This window comes from Carcharodon carcharias, chromosome 1 (genome assembly GCF_017639515.1).
Source record: "Carcharodon carcharias isolate sCarCar2 chromosome 1, sCarCar2.pri, whole genome shotgun sequence".
In the NCBI taxonomy this organism is placed as follows: Eukaryota; Metazoa; Chordata; class Chondrichthyes; order Lamniformes; family Lamnidae; genus Carcharodon; species Carcharodon carcharias.
The window spans coordinates 258,468,169-258,490,755 of record NC_054467.1 but is presented as its reverse complement, the minus strand read 5'-3'; the positions used below and the strand labels follow the sequence as shown (position 1 = coordinate 258,490,755).

Below are 22,587 nucleotides of genomic sequence, written 5' to 3'. Positions count from 1 at the left end.
GTACAACACTGTACAGTCAGCACGCATTATGTGCTTAAGTCCCTGAAGTGGGGTTTCTGATGAAACGAAGAAGTTAACAACTGAACCATGGCTGGCTAAAGTTTATGATAAATCTATGTCTTACTGTGCGTTTAGTCTAGCTCATCTTAACTTGTCTTTAATTAGTTTTAGTTGGAGTTCTTTTAAGTACTCAACTTTCTGAAGTTGTTAACCATCTTTTGTTAGCTTTCTGGGCATGCACCTGTTCTCTGTGGCAGCCACTTATAAAGGACTCTTGTTAGTAGGAAGAATGAAGGTATTGGCCTGTTTGCATACTCAAGAGTAGAGATAGAGATTTTTCTCTTCATTCTCAGGATGTGGGTGTTACTGGCAAGGCTAGGTATTTATTACCCGTCCCTAGTTGCCCAAGATGTTGTTGGCAGGCTGCCTTCCTGAATCACTGTAGCAGTTTGTTACAAGTGAGGGGCTTGCTATGCCACTTCAGGGAACAGTTAAGAATCAACCACATTAGGTTGGGACTATTTCTTTTATTCTTTCACGGGATGTGGGCATCGCTGGCTAGGCCAACATTTAGTTCCCATCCCTAATTGCCCTTGAGAAGGTGTTGATGAGCTGCCTTCTTGAACTGCTGCAGTCCATGTGGTGTAGGCATACCCACAGTGCTGTTAGGAAGGGAGTTCCAGGATTTTGACCCAGCGACAGTGAAGGAACGGTGATATATTTCCAAGTCAGGATGGTGAGTGACTTGGAGGGGAACTTCCATGTGGTGGTGTTCCCATCTATCTGCTGCCCTTGTCCTTCTAGATGGTAGTGGTCATGGATTTGGAAGGTGAACCTTTGAAGAAGGGACTGCAGCAACTTAAGACCAGACCAGGTGTCCTTCCATAAAGAACATCAATGAACTGTTGGGGTTTCTTTGACAATCCAACAGTATTGTGATCACTTTTACTGGCACCAGCTTTTTATTTCCAGATTTTTTTGAACCAAATTCTAATCTGCCCGGGTGGGATTTAAACTCATGTTCTTGAGGTTGCTAGCACAGTTTAAAAAAAATGCACATCCCTTTTCATAAATCTGGAATTGAAAGCAAGTCTCAGTAATGGTGACCATGAAACTATCAATGATTGTTGTAAAAACCCATCTGGTTCACTAATGTCCTTTAGGGAAGGAAATCTGCTGTCCTTACCTGGTCTGGCCTACATGTGACTCCAGACCCTCAGGAAACACGGTTGACTCTTAACTGAAATGGCTGAGCAAGGCACTCCTTCTCAAAGGCCATTAGGGATGGGCAATGCCAATCTTGCCAGTGATGCCCACATCCCTTGAAAGAAAGAATTTTTAAAATGTGTTGGAATATGTTTTGCAACTTCCCTTGTGTTTGCTTCGTCACCTCCTCACAGTACTGATTCATGTTGTGGCGTGGCTTGAAATCAAATGAGAAAATGCCAAATACATTCTGGTCCTTTAATCCTCTTCTTTGAAACAAATCTGACTTTTGACATGCTGTAACATCATGCTGGGTTTTTTCTAAACCACTAATTTCTGGGTCAGTCAGTATTACAATTGCATGGAATGTTACAGCACAGAAACAAACCATTTGGCCCACCTGGTCATTGTCAGTGTTCCTGCTCCACACAAGCCTCCTCCCAACCCCTCTTTATCTCACATCATCAACACATCCTTCTATTCCCTCCTCCCTCATGTCTTCATCCAGCTTCCCGTTAAACACACAAAGTGATGTCTGAAGAAACAATTCCATTTGTCTTCAGAGCAAAGACTGGGATGAAATTCAAGGCTTGATGCAAATCCAAATTGGACAGACACGTGAGGGTCACTACTGAAGAGAATCACCAGAATTTCCCTCAGCATAAGGCATCGCTTTCCACACTGACACTCAGACTTGCACTGCGGAACATCCCTGTGGTTAAAATTGAACTTGCCTTCTGGTACAGTCCAGTAAGCTGTCAAATCCACACACTGCTGCTGGAGAAAATCAGGCCTCAAGAGAAATAAAGCTGGGGGTTAAAACACTCTGACTCACAACAGGTGTCCATAGCACACAAGCAAAATGTACAGCAACCCTGACTACCAGCCAGCAACCTCCTCCACATCAAGTATCTTAAAACTAGGAGCATCCGACCAGTCAGCCAACATGACTCCATTATCAGAATGAAACAACGTCAGCTAGACATTGTTCCAGCCTTGCAACACGCAAATGAGGATAAGATTTCCATTAAATTGAAAGCAAAATACACATTAATTCCTGATCTATTGTGATATCAGTCAGGGCCCTATAATTGCCCTTCATGTCTCTAAGCTGGGGCAGCTGGAATTTCTGCTCCTGATGACTATTAAACACTCGAGCTGGGATGTACACACTTTGATTTTGGGTGGAAAAGGCTAACCATTAACGTCCCTCTTGGTTGAGACTATTTAAGCTCACTCATTCAGAAATCAGCACCTAGTGGAGATACTGGAGACGGCCTCAATGTTCTAGATTCCTCAGCCAGTGGAAACAGCCCCTCAGAATTTACCCTGTCAAACCTCTTCCAGAATTTTGTATGTTTCAAGTATGCAATATTAATGGCACCCTGGGGCGGTGGGTGCGACACTGTCCTTTCACACCCTGGGGCGGTGGGTGGGACACTGTCCTTTCACACCCTGGGGCGGTGGGTGGGACACTGTCCTTTCACACCCTGGGGCGGTGGGTGGGACACTGTCCTTTCACACCCTGGGGCGGTGGGTGGGACACTGTCCTTTCACACCCTGGGGCGGTGGGTGGGACACTGTCCTTTCACACCCTGGGGCGGTGGGTGGTATTGCAGGAGTTTAGGTGCATTGTTAAGGGGTGTTGCAATGTCTATGAACATATGGACAAGGAGCAGGATTAGGCCATTCAGCCCCTCAAGTCTGTTCCGCCATTTAATAAGATCATGGCTGACCTGACCTGACCTCAAATCTGCATCCCACCTACCCCCGATAACCCATCACTTGTGGGTGACACAAGTATGTGCGCATGAATCAGTGTATGACTGAAATTATAGGGTCCAGAAATGAACCAGTTACAGAATCATAGGAGGCCATTCAGCCCATCAGATCTGCTCCGGTTCCCTAAATGAGCATTATGACCTAGCGCCCTTACCTTTTCCCCATACCTCTGCACCTTGTTTCTATTCAAGTAATCATTTAAAGCCTCGATTGAACCTGCCTCCACCACACCTCCAGGCGTTCCAGACCCGAACCACTTCTTGTGTGAAAAAGTCTTTGGCACATCTTTACAAATCAATTTAAATCTATGCCCTCTTGTTCTTGATCCTTTTACGAGCCGGTACAGCTTCTGCCTATCTACTCTGCCCAGCCCCCTCATGATTTTGAATATCTCTATCAAATCTCCTCTTAGCCTTCTCCTCTCCAAGGAGAACAGTCCCAACCTCTCCAATCTATCCTCATAGCTGAAATGTCTCATCCCTGGAACCATTCTTCTAAATCTCTTCTGCACTCTCTCCAATGTGTTCACATCCTTCCTATAGTGTGACGTGCAGAACTGTACACAATACTCCAGCTGAGGTCTAACCAGTGTCTTATATAAGCTTAGCATAACCTCCCTGCTCTTTATCCTCTACGCCCCTATTAATAAAGCCCAGGATACTATATGCTTTATTAACTGGTCGCTCCACCTGTTCTGCCACCTTCAGTGCTCTATGCACATATACACCCAGGTCTTTCTGCTCCTGCACCCCCTTCAAAATTTCACCCCTTATTTTATACTGTCTGTCCATGTTCTTCCTACCAAAATGCTTCACCTCAAATTTCTCCACATTGAACTTCATCTGCCACCTACCAGCCCACTCCACCAACTTGTTTATGTCATTTTGAAGGTCTATACTGCTCTCCTCGCAGTTCACAACGTTTCCAAGTTTTGCATCTTCCGCAAACTTTGAAATTGTCCCCTGTACATCAAATCTAGATCATTAATATATATCAGGAAAAGCAAAGGTCCCAATACCTACCCCAGGGAACTCCACTATAAACCTTCCTCCAGCCCGAAAAATATCCATTGACCATTACCCTCTATTTCGTATTACTCAGCCAATTTTGTATCCATGTTGCCACTGTCACCTTAATTCCACGAGCTATAACTTTCCTTACAAGTCTGTTGTGTGGCACTGTGTCGACTACCTTTTGGAAATCCACATCAACAGCATTACCCTCTCCAACCCTCTCTGTTACCTCTTCAAAAAACTCCAGCAAGTTAGTTAAACACCATTTCCCCTTAAGAAATCCATGCTGGCCCTTCCTAATCAAACCACATTTTTCCATGTGACTACTAATTCTATCCTGAATAATTGTTTCTAGATACTTGCCCACCGCTGAAGTTAAACTGAGTGGTTTGTAATTGCTGGGCTAATCCTCAGGGTCTTTGTTTGAACGAGGGCATAACGTTTGCAATTCTCCAGTCCTCTGGCACCTCCCCTGAGTCCAGGGAAGACTGAAAGATTATGGCCAGTTCCCCTGCAACTTCTACTCTCACTTCCTTCAATATCCTTGGATGCATCTCATCCGGTCCCAAGGTCTTGTCAACTTTAAGTACCGACAAAAGCAAAAAACTGCGGACGCTGGAAATCCAAAACAAAAACAAAAATACCTGGAAAAACTCAGCCGGTCTGACAGCACCTGCGGAGAGGGACACGGTTAACGTTTCGAGTCCGCATGACCCTTCAACAGAAGGTCATTCGGATTCGAAACGTTAACTGTGTTCCTCTCCGCAGATGCTGCCAAACCTGCTGAGTTTGTCCAGGTATTTTTGTTTTTGTTTAAGTACCGACAGTTTATTGAACAATTCCTTTATCAATTTTGAACCCTTCTAGTGACAGAATTTTCTCCTCTGTAACCATGGCCTGGGGAAGCATCTGGTTCCTTGGTAAAGACACACGCAAAGTATTCACTTAATATCTCAGCCATGACCCCTGCTTCCATGTGCAAATCCCCCTTTTGGTCCCTAATCGGCCCTACTCCTCCTTTTACCACCCTATTATGTGCCTATAATCCACCAGAGAGTCTCTAGTGTGACAATTCTGAGGTTACTAAATGCACGCTTCAAACATATGTTTCAAGTTTTACTTCAGACTCCTCTAGCAAGATACTTCCAATCTGGATTGGTGTCTGATGCAGCCAGCACAAACTCGGGAGCAGTAATTCTCTGGCAGCACTGCTCATTCTGACAAGCAGACCCCAGACTTTAGCCTGAAACTCCACAAGTACCTCTTCAGGGGTGAGTGTGAGTCCTATCGTTCCCAGCACAGATCGAGGGATAGTTTCGAATAGGGGTGGGGTGTACTCATCCTTTCCTTCTGTTTTCATACAGCACAATAACCCCATTTTCTTATTGGGAAGGCCACTCCCAGCTTCATGTCATCTGTCTTGGTCTGGCTGCTGAAAAGTGTTTTCGCTTTCCTGCCAATACCCCCTCCACCCCTGCGATTCTGTGAGGCACTGCCAACCTTTAGACTCAGAAATAACAGTTTGCACAGGAAACCAATCGGCTTTGGAAAATGCCAAAGGAAGCAAATGGCTTCCCCAGTGGATAAACGCCCTGCCTCGCGCATAGCACTGAGTCACACAGGTTCAAATCTCCGACCTGTGCTGAGCGAGTTACCTCAAACCAAGACATAAGCCAGTACAACGGGCTGCAGTGCTCCGGTTTAAGGAAGGGGGAAGAGAGAGAAATCAACATAATCGGCTATGGGTTTCTGCTCCTGATCAATCCTGTCAATGATTCCTGCTGCCAAGTACACATTTGTGGTCAGGACTGTAATTGGCTGATGGCCCTCAATGGTCAAAGTCACTGCCAAGGCTCAAACATGAGGAATGCTTAAGTACTGGAGGCCTGCTGGCTGCCATCAAACAGTATGCCGCATCAAGAATCATACAGCACAGAAGGAGGCCATTCAGCCCGTGCTGGTGCCGGTGCCAGTTCTTTGAAAGAGCTATCCAGTGAATCTGGAGTTAAAAGGGAGAAAACTGGGAGAAGAAATGATGGACAACATCATGCATTTCCCCAATCACGATCACGCATGTGTACGGGAACGATGTAAAATGAACATTTCGAACATAAAACATTCTCAGAAATTGAATTACTTTTTCCACCGTGCTCACCTGATCCTCTGCTGAGGGAAGGACATCTCAGCCGGCTGTGTCTCCCGGGGCAAAACAGTAAGCGCCGGCACTTTCGAACCACTGGACTGCAGCGAGTGATGGGGGGTGACTGCTGGCTGGGTGGTCTCTGAGGGAGGAACCACATTCGATGGGAAGAGGATGGGGGAGGGCAGATCGGTTACTCTAGAGTTAGTTACAGCCACAGGATAAGGGGTAGAGAAGGCCAAAGGGTTGTTACTTAGTGGAGGCTGAGCCAACTGCTCCCTAGTGAAGTTAGTGACTTGAAGGGCATGCGGTGCAGCCTTTAGATGAAGCTCTTTAAAGCTCAGTCCTTCCTCAAAGAAATAATCACAAGCTGCAGAATGGGCATGGGAAATGGCTGAAGAACAACCATCAGTCATTGGCTTTTCATCGCCCACCGATTGATCATCATCCTGGGCAGATGGCTGGTTATTACAGGCCGCACCGTCTGCCTTTTCCGAAAACTGTCCCTGGTCAGATTGTACAGTCGAGGACAGGCAAAAATCAGGCGCAGGATGGTCAGCCAAGGTGGCTTCCTCTCCTTTGGCTCGCTGATCCCTTCCTGTCCGAAGACTCACAGGCTCAGCCCGTAAGACAGGCCTCACCCCAGCACTTTGACACGAAGCCTTGCTGGACTGGCTGCCCAGAGTTTCCACCTCCATACTTCTGGTTAGCGTTTCCTCCGAATCCCTTAACGTGGAAGACCCCCTTCCCTTTCCAGCTTCCTCGCTTATTTCGGTGTTTAGCTCTCCACTCCCCAAAGACTCGGGAAAGATAGGACTGGACTTGTGAGGCAGTTCCTCGACAGCCGATATGAACGCCAACTCCGATTGGTCATTCTGATCACGCCAGAGCAAGCTGGTTTCCTCTTTACGATTTGCATTCGGCCGTTCCAGAACTGTCGGTGGCCTCTCATCGACCAGCGAAATGGTCTCCAGCGAGCTCGCACCAGCAGTTGTTTTCAACAACGCGGGCTGTAACTTGACAGGTTGCTTCGCCTGGTGGACGTCAATTAGACTCGAAGTAAGAGTTTGTTGGAAAACATCCAATTTGTTTGAATTTCCATCAGCATCAATTGACGTGTTTATTCCCTCCGCTGAGAGTGCAGAAAGACAGGTCTTGTAGTGCTCAACCCCTGTTCTCTCATTTACACTCAACTCGATGGTCCCACAAAAGGCCTCCCCCTTAGTTACCACATCATTTGATGGTTTAATATTATCCACAGACTCCTTAGCGGCAGACTCTGCGGACATGGGATCAGTCCGATCAGGATTTACCTCATCAACAGCTGGGCTGGAGACCACAAGAGACGTCTTTTGTTCAAACCTTCGATCCAACTGCTGTTCTGCTAGGTTCGCCAACTGCACAGCAGTTGCTGGAGGGTCAAATGGCATCTCTTTTTCTCTTTGCTGCTCCTTCACCAAGTTGCCTTCTGCTTCCAAACCCAGATCAGCACAAGCAAGCAGCCTAGGCGGTTTAGGAGGTGGAGGTCCAATCTGTGTAAACTGAGAGTCCAATCTGACCATTGATTCAGAAATAATATCGTTGTTAGCAGCAATAGTCTCTGGGCTCCTCCCTGCACCTTCACAGGGCACGTCTACATCCTGGAATTTGTTTCCCACTCTGTCAATGCTTTGACAACCTTCATGGGACCTTTTGTCATCTTTGCCAAAGATGACTTGGTGGACATTATCGTGACTGTCTTGGAATAAAGGCACAATGCTGGCTTTACTACTTTTGGCCTGTGTTGTCCCATGATTGTCACCTGCAGTGACTTCTGGCTCAGGTACCAATAAGGGAGAACTGCCAATATGCTCCCAGCCTTCGGACTTGTTGGCAATGTCCCTTGGGCCTCTGCCACCTTCCTTCAGTGAAGATTTCTCCATATTACTGAGGTCTTTTTGTTCCTTCGTAATCTTTTCTTGGTGTAAGGCAAGAGACTCAGAGTTAGTCTGGGGTTCAAGATCATTTCTCAATTCTGGAACAAACTCATGTTCTTTACTGAAGACAGCGTTCTGAATCATTGGTGGTGATCCACTTTCCATCTGGGATGGACTCTCAATGGCTGGAAAATGGGTAGTGTCTTGTGCAGAGCAGGTTTTTAAGTCCAAGGGGTTTGCGTTCTCTGTAGTGGTTTCTTCCTCAATTATATCTGAGGATTCATTGTTCTTGGCTTTTGAGTTGGCCCTCAGTCCTGAGATATTAAAGGAAATGCTGCTACCTTGATTAGTGGGTTGGATTGAGGCAGTATTTGGAATTGAAGGACCCATTTCCACAGTCTTGTGGTCAACCTCTTGGGTGAATATGGAAGAACACTCACCTTCCACCCCAGACTCCATTTTCATTTGCCTTGGCCCAATGGAAGGTGTGGCGACATTCAAATCACCCACTGATTCAGCGCTTGTGGGTACTAAACATGAGTGTATTACTTGACCTTTAACCTCAGCATCAGCTCCAGCTGAAGGGAAGACAGCTGACCACATGGCTGAATCCGAGGTGACCAGTGGAGCAGATGGAGCTGTTGGCCCTGGCCTTTGGAAAGAGCTTATATTTGTTCTGGTCATTGTAGAGGCTGGAGCAGCAGAAGGAGGGCTGGCAGGAATCTCTTCTTTGGCTACAGGTTTTGGCAAGGCATGCAAATCTCTGCCACTGGATTCAGCTGTGCTTGGGGAGGGAAGCGACACGTCGGATACACCTTGAGACCCATAGGTTAAACTAGAGGAAGAGGACGTGAAGGGAGGAGACTTTAATATTTGATCAGCTAAGAGGTCCTCAAAGAAAGGGTTATTCTGTAGAGCATTGAAGAATGGATTGGTAGTTGGCTTTGAGGATGGCACAAGACTTCCCTCAGCAGCTGTGGACAGGTTAGTGTTAGTTGTGCTACCCAGTGAGACAGGGTGAATGGAAGAACAAAGAGAAAGTGGAAGGAGAAGAGGCACAGGAGGAACTGGAGGAGGAGGATGCAATGGTAAACGAGGAGAGAACAAGGGAGCATCTGAACTGGTTTCTACCATAGGAGACACGTCCAGGCTGTGGAGGGAAGACAGAATGTTCCTCCTGGTTAGTGTTGTGTCAGGGCTAAACATAATAATCTTTAAATATGATCATATTCAAATCGTTTTTGTTAAACGTTGTGCTGTCTAATGTACTAGAAAATCTGCCTCATTACACTGCTCACTTTATTCGAGATAGTTTTTCAGTCTGTGTTTTATGTTTTACAATCATAGTTCAGTGGGAGCTCTGCATAATGGAACAGCAAGTGGCATAATTAAAGAGGTGAACTTCAATTAAGGTCGATCACTGAATCAGGCTGTTGAGAGGTTTGTGGGATATATTCCAAGTGTCACAATGCGGGAAGTACACAAAGAGTGTTCCAGGGAGTGGGATACTTGCTTGCTTCAAAAGTATAAGAACCTTGCTTAGACTGTGCCTGGAGTACTATGTGCAGTTTTGGTCCCCTTACCTTAGGAAGGATATTATTGCCATAAAAGGAGTGCAACGAAGATTCACCAGACCTGGGATGGCAGGACCATCATCCTTTGAAGAGGAATTGGGGAAACTAGGCCTCCATTCTCTAGAGTTTCAAAGAATGAGATGCGATCTCATTGAAACCTACAAACTACTTAAAGGAATAGACAGGGTAGATGCAGGTAAGATGTTTCCCCTGGTTGGGGAGTTTTGAACCAGGGAATACAATTTCAAAATAAGGGGGAAGCCACTTCGGACCAAGATGAGGAGAATTTTTTTTTCTACTCAGAAGGTTGTGAACCTTTGGAATTGTCTACCCCAGAGGGTAGTGGAAGCTCAGTCATCGAGTATGGTTAAAGCAGAGATTGACAGATTTCTGATTAACAATAACAAAGGGTTTTGGGAATAGTGTGGGTAAAAGGCATTGAAGTGGATGATCAGCCATCATTGTACTGAATGGAGGAGCAGGCTTGATGGGCTGAATGGCCTAATCCTGCTCCTATATTCTGGTTCCTTTACATTATTGCAGTGAACAGTTTGGGGTATTGATAATAATAATACTCAGTTTTTGTCTGTCTGGACTGATTTGATTGGCCAGTTTAAGCAGTGCGTTGGTTTTATTTGGTGATGAATGGAGATTATTTGGGGCTGGAGACTATTTTGGGATGGGATGGCATGACATTGCAACAGTGGCTGGGGATGGCATGGGCACGCTGGTAGGAATGGGATGGGGATGGCATTAGGGGAATGGAAGGAGAAGGATGGATTGACTTGGATGGTGAATAAGATGATGGAGTTGGTTAAGTGTGGCAAAATGCTGGAGATATCTGACAAATTATTATCCAAAAGCTATTCTTTGTGCTAGAAATTAAGATTTGAATAGAAAAGGTTTTAGAAAAGCTGTCAGGTGAATTTGGAGAATACATCAGCTTTGACACAAAGACAATGTTAACAGTTTATACTCTCCACAGTTTCTACACAGTCGAACTCTGGATTTGCCACTGCACAAAATTCGACTCAAGTAAAGAGAAATTATAACATTTCGACAAAACTTGAATTCTAAACAAGGACCTGGTCATGGATCTGGATTGGTAGTTAGGAGGCTGTATGCTTGAATGAAGATGCTAAAATTATAACAGGCAGGAAATAATGTTCATTCATTGAATAATGCTGCCTCTTCAACTCAGGAGGAAACAGTTCCCAATTTGTCATAGATTATGAAAGTCTAAACAAGTTACAAGGCCAAACTCTTGACAAAATTTATCTTCATTTTCCTAGGCTTTTTTTCATACATGGGCAGCTTTGTGCAGCTTCCTCCAGAGTGAGAAGTTTTGATTGTGTTAAAGTTTTTAGTGAAAGAATAACTAAAAATCCAGCATTAGTAAAAAGTAATAAGAACAAAGGAGCAGGATTAGGCCATTCAGCCCATCAAGCCTGCTCTTCCATTCAATACAATCATGGCTGATCATCCACTTCAGTGCCTTATCCCACACTAGTGGGAACAATGTTGCAACAAAGATACTAATTTGAACACAAACATTTTGCAGGTCTCTGCATCAGAGTATTACAGTGAAGGGCATGTTAGTGAAGGATGATAGTATTACTGTGAGGTATATCAGAGCGTTATAGTGTGGAGTGTGGGGTGTATCAGAGTGTTACAGTGCAGAGTGTGGGGTATATCAGAGCAAGATAGTGTGGAGTATATCAGAGTGTTACAGTGCAAAATGTGGGGTATATCAGAGCATTATAGTGTGGAGTATGGGGTATATCAGAGTGTTACAGTGCACAGTGTGGGGTATATCAGAGCGTTATAGTGTGGAGTGTGGGGTTTATCAGAGTGTTACAGTGCAGAATGTGGGGTGTATCAGAGCGAGATAGTGTGGAGTATATCAGAGTGTTACAGTGCAGAATGTGGGGTATATCAGAGTGTTATAGTGTGGAGTGTGGGGTATATCAGTGTTACAGTGCAGAGTGTGCGGTATATCAGAGTATTACAGTGCAGAATGTGGGGTATATCAGAGCGTTATAGTCTGGAGTGTGGGATATATCAGAGTGTTACAGTGCAGAATGTGGGGTATATCAGAGCGTTATAGTGTGGAGTGTGGGGTATATCAGAGTGTTACAGTGCAGAGTATGGGGTATATCAGAGCGTTATAGTGTGGAGTGTAGGGTATATCAGAGTGTTACTGTGCAGAATGTGGGGTATATCAGAGTGTTACAGCGCAGAGTGTGGGGTATATCAGAGCGTTATAGTGTGGAGTGTGGGGTATATCAGAATGTTACAGTGCAGAGTGTGGGGTATATCAGAGCGAGATAGTGTGGAGTGTGGGGTATATCAGAGTGTTACAGTGCAGAGTGTGGGGTATATCAGAGTGTTATAGTGCAGAGTGTGGGGTATATCAGAGCATTATAGTGTGGAGTGTGGGGTATATCAGAGTGTTACAGTGCAGAATGTGGGGTATATCAGAGCGTTATAGTGTGGAGTGTGGGGTATAAATCAGAGTGTTACAGTGCAGAATGTGGAGTATATCAGAGCGTAATAGTGTGGAGTGTGGAGTATATCAGAGCGTAATAGTGTGGAGTGTGGAATATATCAGAGTGTTACAGTGCAGAATGTGGGGTATATCAGAGTGTCACAGTGCAGAGTGTGGGGTATATCAGAGTGTTACAGTGCAGAGTGTGGGGTATATCACAGTGTTACAGTGCAGAGTGTGGGGTATATCACAGTGTTACAGTGCAGAGTGTGGGGTATATCAGAGTGTTACAGTGCAGAGTGTGGGGTATATCAGAGTGTTACAGTGCAGAGTGTGGGATATATCAGAGTGTTACAGTGCAGAGTGTGGGGTATATCAGAGTGTTACAGTGCAGAGTGTGGGGTATATCAGAGTGTTACAGTGCAGAGTGTGGGGTATATCAGTGTTACAGTGCAGAGTGTGGGGTATATCAGAGTGTTACAGTGCAGGATGTGGAGTATATCAGACTGTTATAGTGTGGAGTGTGGAATATATCTGAGCGTTATAGTGTGGAGTGTGGGGTATATCAGAGTGTTACAGTGCAGAATGTGGGGTATATCAGAGTGTTATAGTGTGGAGTGTGGGGTATATCAGAGTGTTACAGTGCAGGATGTGGAGTATATCAGACTGTTATAGTGTGGAGTGTGGAATATATCTGAGCGTTATAGTGTGGAGTGTGGGGTATATCAGAGTGTTACAGTGCAGAATGTGGGGTATATCAGAGTGTTATAGTGTGGGAGTGTGGGGTATATCAGAGTGTTACAGTGCAGAATGTGGGGTATATCAGAGTGTTATAGTGTGGAGTGTGGGGTATATCAGAGTGTTACAGTGCAGAATGTGGAGTATATCAGAGCGTAATAGTGTGGAGTGTGGGGTATATCAGAGTGTTACAGTGCAGAATGTGGGGTATATCAGAGTGTTATAGTGTGGAGTGTGGGGTATATCAGAGTGTTACAGTGCAGAATGTGGAGTATATCAGAGCGTAATAGTGTGGAGTGTGGAATATATCAGAGTGTTACAGTGCAGAATGTGGGGTATATCAGAGTGTTACAGTGCAGAGTGTGGAGTATATCAGAGTGTTACAGTGCAGAGTGTGGGGTATATCAGAGCGTTACAGTGCAGAGTGTGGGGTATATCAGAGTGTTACAGTGCAGAGTGTGGGGTATATCAGAGTGTTACAGTGCAGAATGTGGGGTATATCAGAGCGTTATAGTGTGGAGTGTGGGGTATATCAGAGTGTTACAGTGCAGAATGTGGAGTATATCAGAGCGTAATAGAGTGGAGTGTGGAGTATATCAGAGCGTAATAGTGTGGAGTGTGGAATATATCAGAGTGTTACAGTGCAGAATGTGGGGTATATCAGTGTTACAGTGCAGAGTGTGGGGTATATCAGAGTGTTACAGTGCAGAGTGTGGGGTATATCAGAGTGTGGGGTATATCAGAGTGTTATAGTGTGGAGTGTGGGGTATATCAGAGGGTTACAGTGAGAATATCAGAATGTTGCAGCAAGGGGTGTGGGGCATGAGTGTTGCCCCATATTTGAATCCTTCCAAATCAGGTTTCTGCCCCTGCCACAGTACCAAAACAGCTCTGATCAAAGTCACAAATATCAGTGACTGTGACAAAGATAGACCTTTCCTCTTCAACCTGTCAGCAGCCTTTAACTTCATCTCTTCTAACACACAACACTTCGAGACTTTCTACAAATTTTTAATCTCTTCGCCATAAGTAACAACACCTTCAGTTGCCCAGGACTCAAACTCTGGAATTCGCTCCCTGAACCTCTCCACCTTTCTACCTCACTTTCCTCCTTTAAGACACTCCTTCAAACTTATTTCTTTGACCAATTTTTTGGTCACATGACCCAATATCTCCTTACGTGGCTCAGTGTCAGACTTTGTTTAATAATGCTCCTGTGAAGAACCTTAGGATGTTTTATCATGTTAAAAGCTTTATATAGGTATAAGCTGTTGTCACATTGAGAGGTATATAAATGTTACAATGAGGAGTAGAATGTTACAGTGAGCGATGTGGGTACAACAGAAAGTGTTACATGGAAATAGAGGAAACATAAGGCACAGCAGGAGGCCATTCAGCCCATCGTATCTCACCCCCGCATAAAAAAAAACAGCCATCCAGTCTAATCCCATTTTCTAGTTCTCTTGGTCTACAGGTTATGCACCTCAAATGTTTATCAGGTACTTTTTAAATGAAATGAGGGTTTCTACCTCTCCCACCCTTTCAGGCAGTGAGTTCCAGATCTTCAGCACTCTCCAAGTGAAACTTATACTCAACTACCCCCAATCCTCCACCAATTGCTTTCAATCAAGGCCTCCTGCTTATTGAGCTCTCTGCTAAAAGGACCAGGTCCTTCCTATTTACCTCAGGGCCCTCCTTTGTAAACTCAATTAAACCTCCCCTCAGCCTCCTCTGTTCCAAAGAAAACAAACCCAACCTGACCAATTTCCATTCCTGACACCATTCTCAAAATTTTCCCCTATACTTTCTTTATTGTAAGCACTTCCCTCTTGTAATGTAGGAACTGTACACAATATCCTAACTGCAGTCTAGTACTTTTTAGTGGTATACTATATTATAGCATTCCTAGTATACCTTTTATTCCCTGCTCTTATACTCCATACCTCAGCCAATAAAGGTAAGTATTCCATTTACCTTCTTAGCCACCTTATCTAGCTGTCCTGCTACCTACAGCGATCTGTGGACATTCACTCCAAGATCCCTCTGCACTTCTCAGTGTCCTACCTTTTATTCTTTATTCTGTTGGCTTGTTTGCCCTCCCCAAATTCATTGCCTCACAATTCTCTGGATTCAATTCTCTTTGCCACTTTTTTGCCCACAGTGAGGGGTATGGAGTGCAATAGAATGTGTTACAGTGAGGGGTACGTAGTGCAATAGAATGTGTTACAGTGAGGGGTATGGAGTGCAATAGAATGTCTTACAGTGAGGGGTATGGAGTGCAATAGAATGTCTTACAGTGAGGGGTATGGAGTGCAATAGAATGTGTTACAGTGAGGGGTATGGAGTGAAATAGAATGTGTTACAGTGAGGGGTATGGAGTGAAATAGAATGTCTTACAGTGAGGGATATGGAGTGCAATAGAATGTCTTACAGTGAGGGATATGGAGTGCAACAGAATGTCTTACAGTGAGGGGTATGGAGTACAATAGAATGTGTTACAGTGAGGGGTATGGAGTACAATAGATTGTGTTACAGTGAGGGGTATGGAGTACAATAGAATGTGTTACAGTGAGGAGTATGGAGTACAATAGAATGTGTTAACAGTGAAGGGTATGGAGCGCAATAGAATGTATTACAGTGAGGGGTATGGAGTACAATAGAATGTGTTAACAGTGAGGGGTATGGAGCGCAATAGAATGTGTTACAGTGAGGGGTATGGAGTGCAATAGAATGTGTTACAGTGAGGGGTATGGAGTGCAATAGAATGTGTTACAGTGAGGGGTATGGAGTGCAATAGAATGTGTTACAATGAGGGGTATGGAGTACAATAGAATGTGTTACAGTGAGGGGTATGGAGTGCAATAGAATGTGTTAACAGTGAGGGGTATGGAGCACAATAGAATGTGTTACAGTGAGGGGTATGGAGTGCAATAGAATGTGTTACAGTGAGGGGTTTGGAGTGCAATAGAATGTGTTACAGTGAGGGGTATGGCGTGCAATAGAATGTGTTACAGTGAGGGGTATGGAGTGCAATAGAATGTGTTACAGTGAGGGGTATGGGGTGCAATAGAATTTGCTACAGTGAGGGGTATGGAGTACAATAGAATTTGCTACAGTGAGGGGTATGGAGTACAATAGAATGTGTTACAGTGAGGGGTATGGAGTGCAATAGAATGTGTTACAATGAGGGGTATGGAGTACAATAGAATGTGTTACAGTGAAGGGTATGGAGTGCAATAGAATGTGTTACAATGAGGGGTATGGAGTACAATAGAATGTGTTACAGTGAGGGGTATGGAGTGCAATAGAATGTGTTAACAGTGAGGGGTATGGAGCGCAATAGAATGTCTTACAGTGAGGGGTATGGAGCACAATAGAATGTGTTACAGTGAGGGGTATGGCGTGCAATAGAATGTGTTACAGTGAGGGGTATGGGGTGCAATAGAATTTGCTACAGTGAGGGGTATGGAGTACAATAGAATTTGCTACAGTGAGGGGTATGGAGTACAATAGAATGTGTTACAGTGAGGGATATGGAGTGCAACAGAATGTCTTACAGTGAGGGATATGGAGGGCAACAGAATGTCTTACAGTGAGGGGTATGGAGTACAATAGATTGTGTTACAGTGAGGGGTATGGAGTACAATAGAATGTGTTAACAGTGAAGGGTATGGAGCGCAATAGAATGTATTACAGTGAGGGGTATGGAGCGCAATAGAATGTGTTACAGTGAGGGGTATGGAGTGCAATAGAATGTGTTACAGTGAGGGGTATGGAGTGCAATAGAATGTGTTACAGTGAGGGGTATGGAGTGCAATAGAATGTGTTACAATGAGGGGTATGGAGTACAATAGAATGTGTTACAGTGAGGGGTATGGAGTGCAATAGAGTGTGTTAACAGTGAGGGGTATGGAGCACAATAGAATGTGTTACAGTGAGGGGTATGGAGTGTAATAGAATGTGTTACAGTGAGGGGTATGGCGTGCAATAGAATGTGTTACAGTGAGGGGTATGGAGTGCAATAGAATGTGTTACAGTGAGGGGTATGGAGTGCAATAGAATTTGCTACAGTGAGGGGTATGGAGTACAATAGAATTTGCTACAGTGAGGGGTATGGAGTACAATAGAATGTGTTACAGTGAGGGGTATGGAGTAAAATAGAATGTGTTACAGTGAGGGGTATGGAGTGCAATAGAATGTGTTACAGTGAGGGGTATGGAGTGCAATAGAATGTGTTACAATGAGGGGTATGGAGTACAATAGAATGTGTTACAGTGAGGGGTATGGAGTGCAATAGAATGTGTTAACAGTGAGGGGTATGGAGCACAATAGAATGTGTTACAGTGAGGGGTATGGCGTGCAATAGAATGTGTTACAGTGAGGGGTATGGAGTGCAATAGAATGTGTTACAGTGAGGGGTATGGGGTGCAATAGAATTTGCTACAGTGAGGGGTATGGGGTGCAATAGAATTTGCTACAGTGAGGGGTATGGAGTACAATAGAATGTGTTACAGTGAGGGGTATGGAGTAAAATAGAATGTGTTACAGTGAGGGGTATGGAGTGCAATAGAATGTGTTACAGTGTGGGGTATGGAGTACAATAGAATTTGCTACAGTGAGGGGTATGGGGTGTATCAGAACGTTTCCCTGAGGAGTGTTGGGTATATCAGAGAGTTCGACACAATGAGGAGTGATCTGTTAGAATGATATAATAGGGAGTTCAGGTGTTAACCCTCATTGTCACTACTTCATAAACCAGGTTAGTCAGGTGACTTCTCACAGGCAATTAGGGATAGGCAATAAATATTGGACTTGTCAGTGACATTCACATCCCATGAAGAAATGTATTTTTAAAAGTTACAGTTATAAACACCCTAAGAGCAGAGTGTACTGTAGTTACTGGTTACCATGAATCTATTGAAGTCTTACAACAGATCAGCAAATCCCCTACCCAGCAATTCTTTCCACCTTCAGCATTAGTGACTATGTTAGCATGAGCGAGTACTCTGCACTTCAGTTAGGTAGCAGTACCAAAGGGTCACATGTTGACCCTTCTGTTGTCACCAGGTCTACACTATTAGGAGAAAAGCACATAAACAATACCCAATAATGTTGCAACATGCTTATAGTGAGATACTCATTTATCAGTTGTAGCTTGCATCACCTGATCATCCCCATCAAAACACCCACCAGCACTGTACCCTAATGTAAAGCAGTGACAGATCTGTAGTCCACCAGTACTGTACCTGAGTTACGCAGTGACCGACCTGTGCCTGCTACAGTATCAAAGAGTTATAGTGACATATCTTTAGTCCACCAGTACTGTACCTGTGTTTAGCAGTGACCAACCTGCACCCACCAGTACAATACCCCAATGTTATAGTGACAGACCGGTCCTCAACAGTACTGTACATCAGTGTTATACAATGACAGACCAGTACCCCCAGTGTTATACAGAGACAGACCAGTACCCCCAGTGTTATACAATGACAGACCAGTACCCCCCGTGTTATACAGTGACAGACCAGTACCCCCAGTGTTATACAATGACAGAACAGTACCCCCAGTGTTATATAGTGACAGACCTGTACCCCCAGTGTTATAATAGTGACAGACCTGTACCCCCAGTGTTATACAGTGACAGACCAGTACCCAAGGTGTTATACAGTGACAGACCAGTACCCCCAGTGTTATATAGTAACAGACCTGTACCCCCAGTGTTATATAGTGACAGACCTGTACCCCCAGTGTTATACAGTGACAGACCAGTACCCCCAGTGTTATACAATGACAGACCAGTACCCCCAGTGTTATACAATGACAGACCTGTAACCCCAGTGTTATACAGAGACAGACCTGTACCCCCAGTGTTATATAGTGACAGACCTGTACCCCCAGTGTTATACAGTGACAGACCTGTACCCCCAGTGTTATACAATGACAGACCAGTACCCCCAGTGTTACATAGTGACAGACCAGTACCCCCAGTGTTATATAGTGACAGACCTGTACCCCCAGTGTTATACAGTAACAGACCTGTACCCCCAGTGTTATACAGTAACAGACCTGTACACCCAGTGTTATACAGTGACAGACCAGTACCCCCAGTGTTATACAGTGACAGACCTGTACCCCCAGTGTTATAATAGTAACAGGCCTGTACCCGCAGTGTTATACAGAGACAGACCAGTACCCCCAGTGTTATACAGAGACAGACCAGTACCCCCAGTGTTATACAGAGACAGACGAGTACCCCCAGTGTTATAATAGTAACAGACCAGTACCCCCAGCGTTATACAGTGACAGACCAGTACCCCCAGTGTTATACAGTGACAGACCAGTACCCCCAGTGTTATACAGTGACAGACCAGTACCCCCAGTGTTATACAGTGACAGACCAGTACCCCTAGTGTTATACAGTGACAGACCTGTACCCCCAGTGTTATACAGTGACAGACCTGTACCCCCAGTGTTATACAGTGACAGACCAGTACCCCCAGTGTTATACAGAGACAGACCAGTACCCCCAGTGTTATACAGTGACAGACCAGTACCCCCAGTGTTATACAGTGACAGACCAGTACCCCCAGTGTTATACAGTGACAGACCAGTACCCCCAGTGTTATACAGTGACAGACCAGTACCCCCAGTGTTATAGTGACAGACCAGTACCCCCAGTGTTATACAGTGACAGACCAGTACCCCCAGTGTTATACAGTGACAGACCAGTACCCCCAGTGTTATACAGTGACAGACCAGTCCCCCAGTGTTATACAGTGACAGACCAGTACCCCCAGTGTTATACAGAGACAGACCTGTACCCGCAGTGTTATACAGTGACAGACCTGTACCCCCAGTGTTATACAGTGACAGACCTGTACCCCCAGTGTTATACAGTGACAGACCAGTACCCCCAGTGTTATAATAGTAACAGGCCTGTACCCCCAGTGTTATAATAGTAACAGGCCTGTACCCCCAGTGTTATACAGTGACAGACCAGTACCCCCAGTGTTATACAGAGACAGACCAGTACCCCCAGTGTTATACAGTGACAGACCAGTACCCCCAGAGTTATACAGAGACAGACCAGTACCCCCAGTGTTATAAAGTGACAGACCAGTACCCCCAGTGTTATACAGTGACAGACCAGTACCCCCAGTGTTATACAGTGACAGACCAGTACCCCCAGTGTTATACAGTGACAGACCAGTACCCCCAGTGTTATACAGTGACAGACCAGTACCCCCAGTGTTATACAGTGACAGACCAGTACCCCCAGTGTTATACAGTGACAGACCAGTACCCCCAGTGTTATACAGTGACAGACCAGTACCCCCAGTGTTATACAGTGACAGACCAGTACCCCCAGTGTTATACAGTGACAGACCAGTACTCCCAGTGTTATACAGTGACAGACCAGTACCCCCAGTGTTATACAGTGACAGACCAGTACCACCAGTGTTATACAGAGACAGACCAGTACCCCCAGTGTTATACAGTGACAGACCAGTACCCCCAGTGTTATACAGAGACAGACCAGTACCCCCAGTGTTATACAGAGACAGACCAGTACCCCCAGTGTTATACAGTGACAGACCAGTACCCCCAGTGTTATACAGTGACAGACCAGTACCCCCAGTGTTATACAGTGACAGACCAGTACCCCCAGTGTTATACAGTGACACACCAGTACCCCCAGTGTTATACAGTGACAGACCAGTACCCCCAGTGTTATACAGTGACAGACCAGTACCCCCAGTGTTATACAGTGACAGACCAGTACCCCCAGTGTTATACAGAGACAGACCTGTACCCCCAGTGTTATACAGTGAAAGACCTGTACCCCCAGTGTTATACAGTGACAGACCAATACCCCCAGTGTTATACAGTGACAGACCAGTACCCCCAGTGTTATACAGAGACAGACCAGTACCCCCGGTGTTATACAGTGACAGACCAGTACCCCCAGTGTTATACAGAGACAGACCAGTACCCCCAGTGTTATACAGTGACAGACCAGTACCCCCAGTGTTATATAGTGACAGACCAGTACCCCCAGTGTTATAGTGACAGACCTGTACCCCCAGTGTTATATAGTGACAGACCTGTACCCCCAGTGTTATACAGTGACAGACCAGTACCCCCAGTGTTATACAGAGACAGACCAGTACCCCCAGTGTTATACAGTGACAGACCAGTACCCCCAGTGTTATACAGTGACAGACCAGTACCCCCAGTGTTATACAGAGACAGACCAGTACCCCCAGTGTTATATAGTGAAAGACCTGTACCCCCAGTGTTATACAGAGACAGACCAGTACCCCCAGTGTTATACAGTGACAGACCAGTACCCCCAGTGTTATACAGTGACAGACCAGTACCCCCAGTGTTATACAGTGACAGACCAATACCCTCAGTGTTATACAGTGACAGACCAGTACCCCCAGTGTTATATAGTGACAGACCTGTACCCCCAGTGTTATACAGTGAAGGGCCTGTACCCCCAGTGTTATACAGAGACAGACCTGTACCCCCAGTGTTATACAGTGACAGACCAGTACCCCCAGTGTTATACAGTGACAGACCAGTACCCCCAGTGTTATACAGAGACAGAACAGTACCCCCAGTGTTATACAGTGACAGACCAGTACCCCCAGTGTTATAATAGTAACAGGCCTGTACCCCCAGTGCTATACAGAGACAGACCAGTACCCCCAGTGTTATACAGTGACAGACCAGTACCCCCAGTGTTATATAGTGACAGACCAGTACCCCCAGTGTTATACAGTGACAGACCAGTACCCCCAGTGTTATACAGTGACACGCCTGTACCCCCAGTGTTATACAGTGACACGCCTGTACCCCCAGTGTTATACAGTGACAGGCCTGTACCCCCAGTGTTATACAGAGACAGACCTGTACCCACAGTGTTATACAGTGACAGACCAGTACCCCCAGTGTTATACAGTGACAGACCAGTACCCCCAGTGTTATACAGAGACAGACCAGTACCCCCAGTGTTATACAGTGACAGACCAGTACCCCCAGTGTTATAATAGTCACAGGCCTGTACCCCCAGTGTTATACAGAGACAGACCAGTACCCCCAGTGTTATACAGTGACAGACCAGTACCCCCAGTGTTATATAGTGACAGACCTGTACCCCCAGTGTTATACAGTGACAGACCAGTACCCCCAGTGTTATACAGTGACAGACCTGTACCCCCAGTATTATACAGTGACAGACCTGTACCCCCAGTGTTATACAGTGACAGACCTGTACCCCCAGTGTTATACAGTGACAGACCTGAACCCCAGTGTTATACAGTGACAGACCTGTACCCCCAGTGTTATACAGTGACAGACCTGTACCCCCAGTGTTATACAGTGACAGACCTGTACCCCCAGTGTTATACAGTGACAGACCTGTACCCCCAGTGTTATACAGTGACAGACCAGTACCCCCAGTGTTATACAGTGACAGACCAGTACCCCCAGTGTTATACAGTGACAGACCAGTACCCCCAGTGTTATACAGTGACAGACCAGTACCCCCAGTGTTATACAGTGACAGACCAGTACCCCCAGTGTTATACAGTGACAGACCAGTACCTCCAGTGTTATACAGTGACAGACCAGTACCCCCAGTGTAATACAATGACAGACCAGTACCCCCAGTGTTATATAGTGACAGACCTGTACCCCCAGTGTTATAATAGTGACAGACCTG

The 22,587-nt window shown here is 45.4% G+C and overlaps 1 protein-coding gene across 4 annotated transcripts in view; it reads right to left on the bottom strand.

The window, feature by feature from the left end:
- LOC121278132 (mucin-17-like) overlaps window positions 1–22,587 on the bottom strand; it is a 150,508-nt gene that overhangs the window by 15,983 nt on the left and 111,938 nt on the right. For 3 of the 4 annotated variants that reach the window (XM_041188232.1, XM_041188249.1, XM_041188257.1), the window contains one exon: window positions 6,157–9,207. In XM_041188232.1, coding sequence (XP_041044166.1) covers window positions 6,157–9,207 — 3,051 coding nt within the window. The remainder of the gene's footprint in view (window positions 1–6,156; window positions 9,208–22,587) is intronic. The other variant, XM_041188240.1, reaches the window with a different exon arrangement.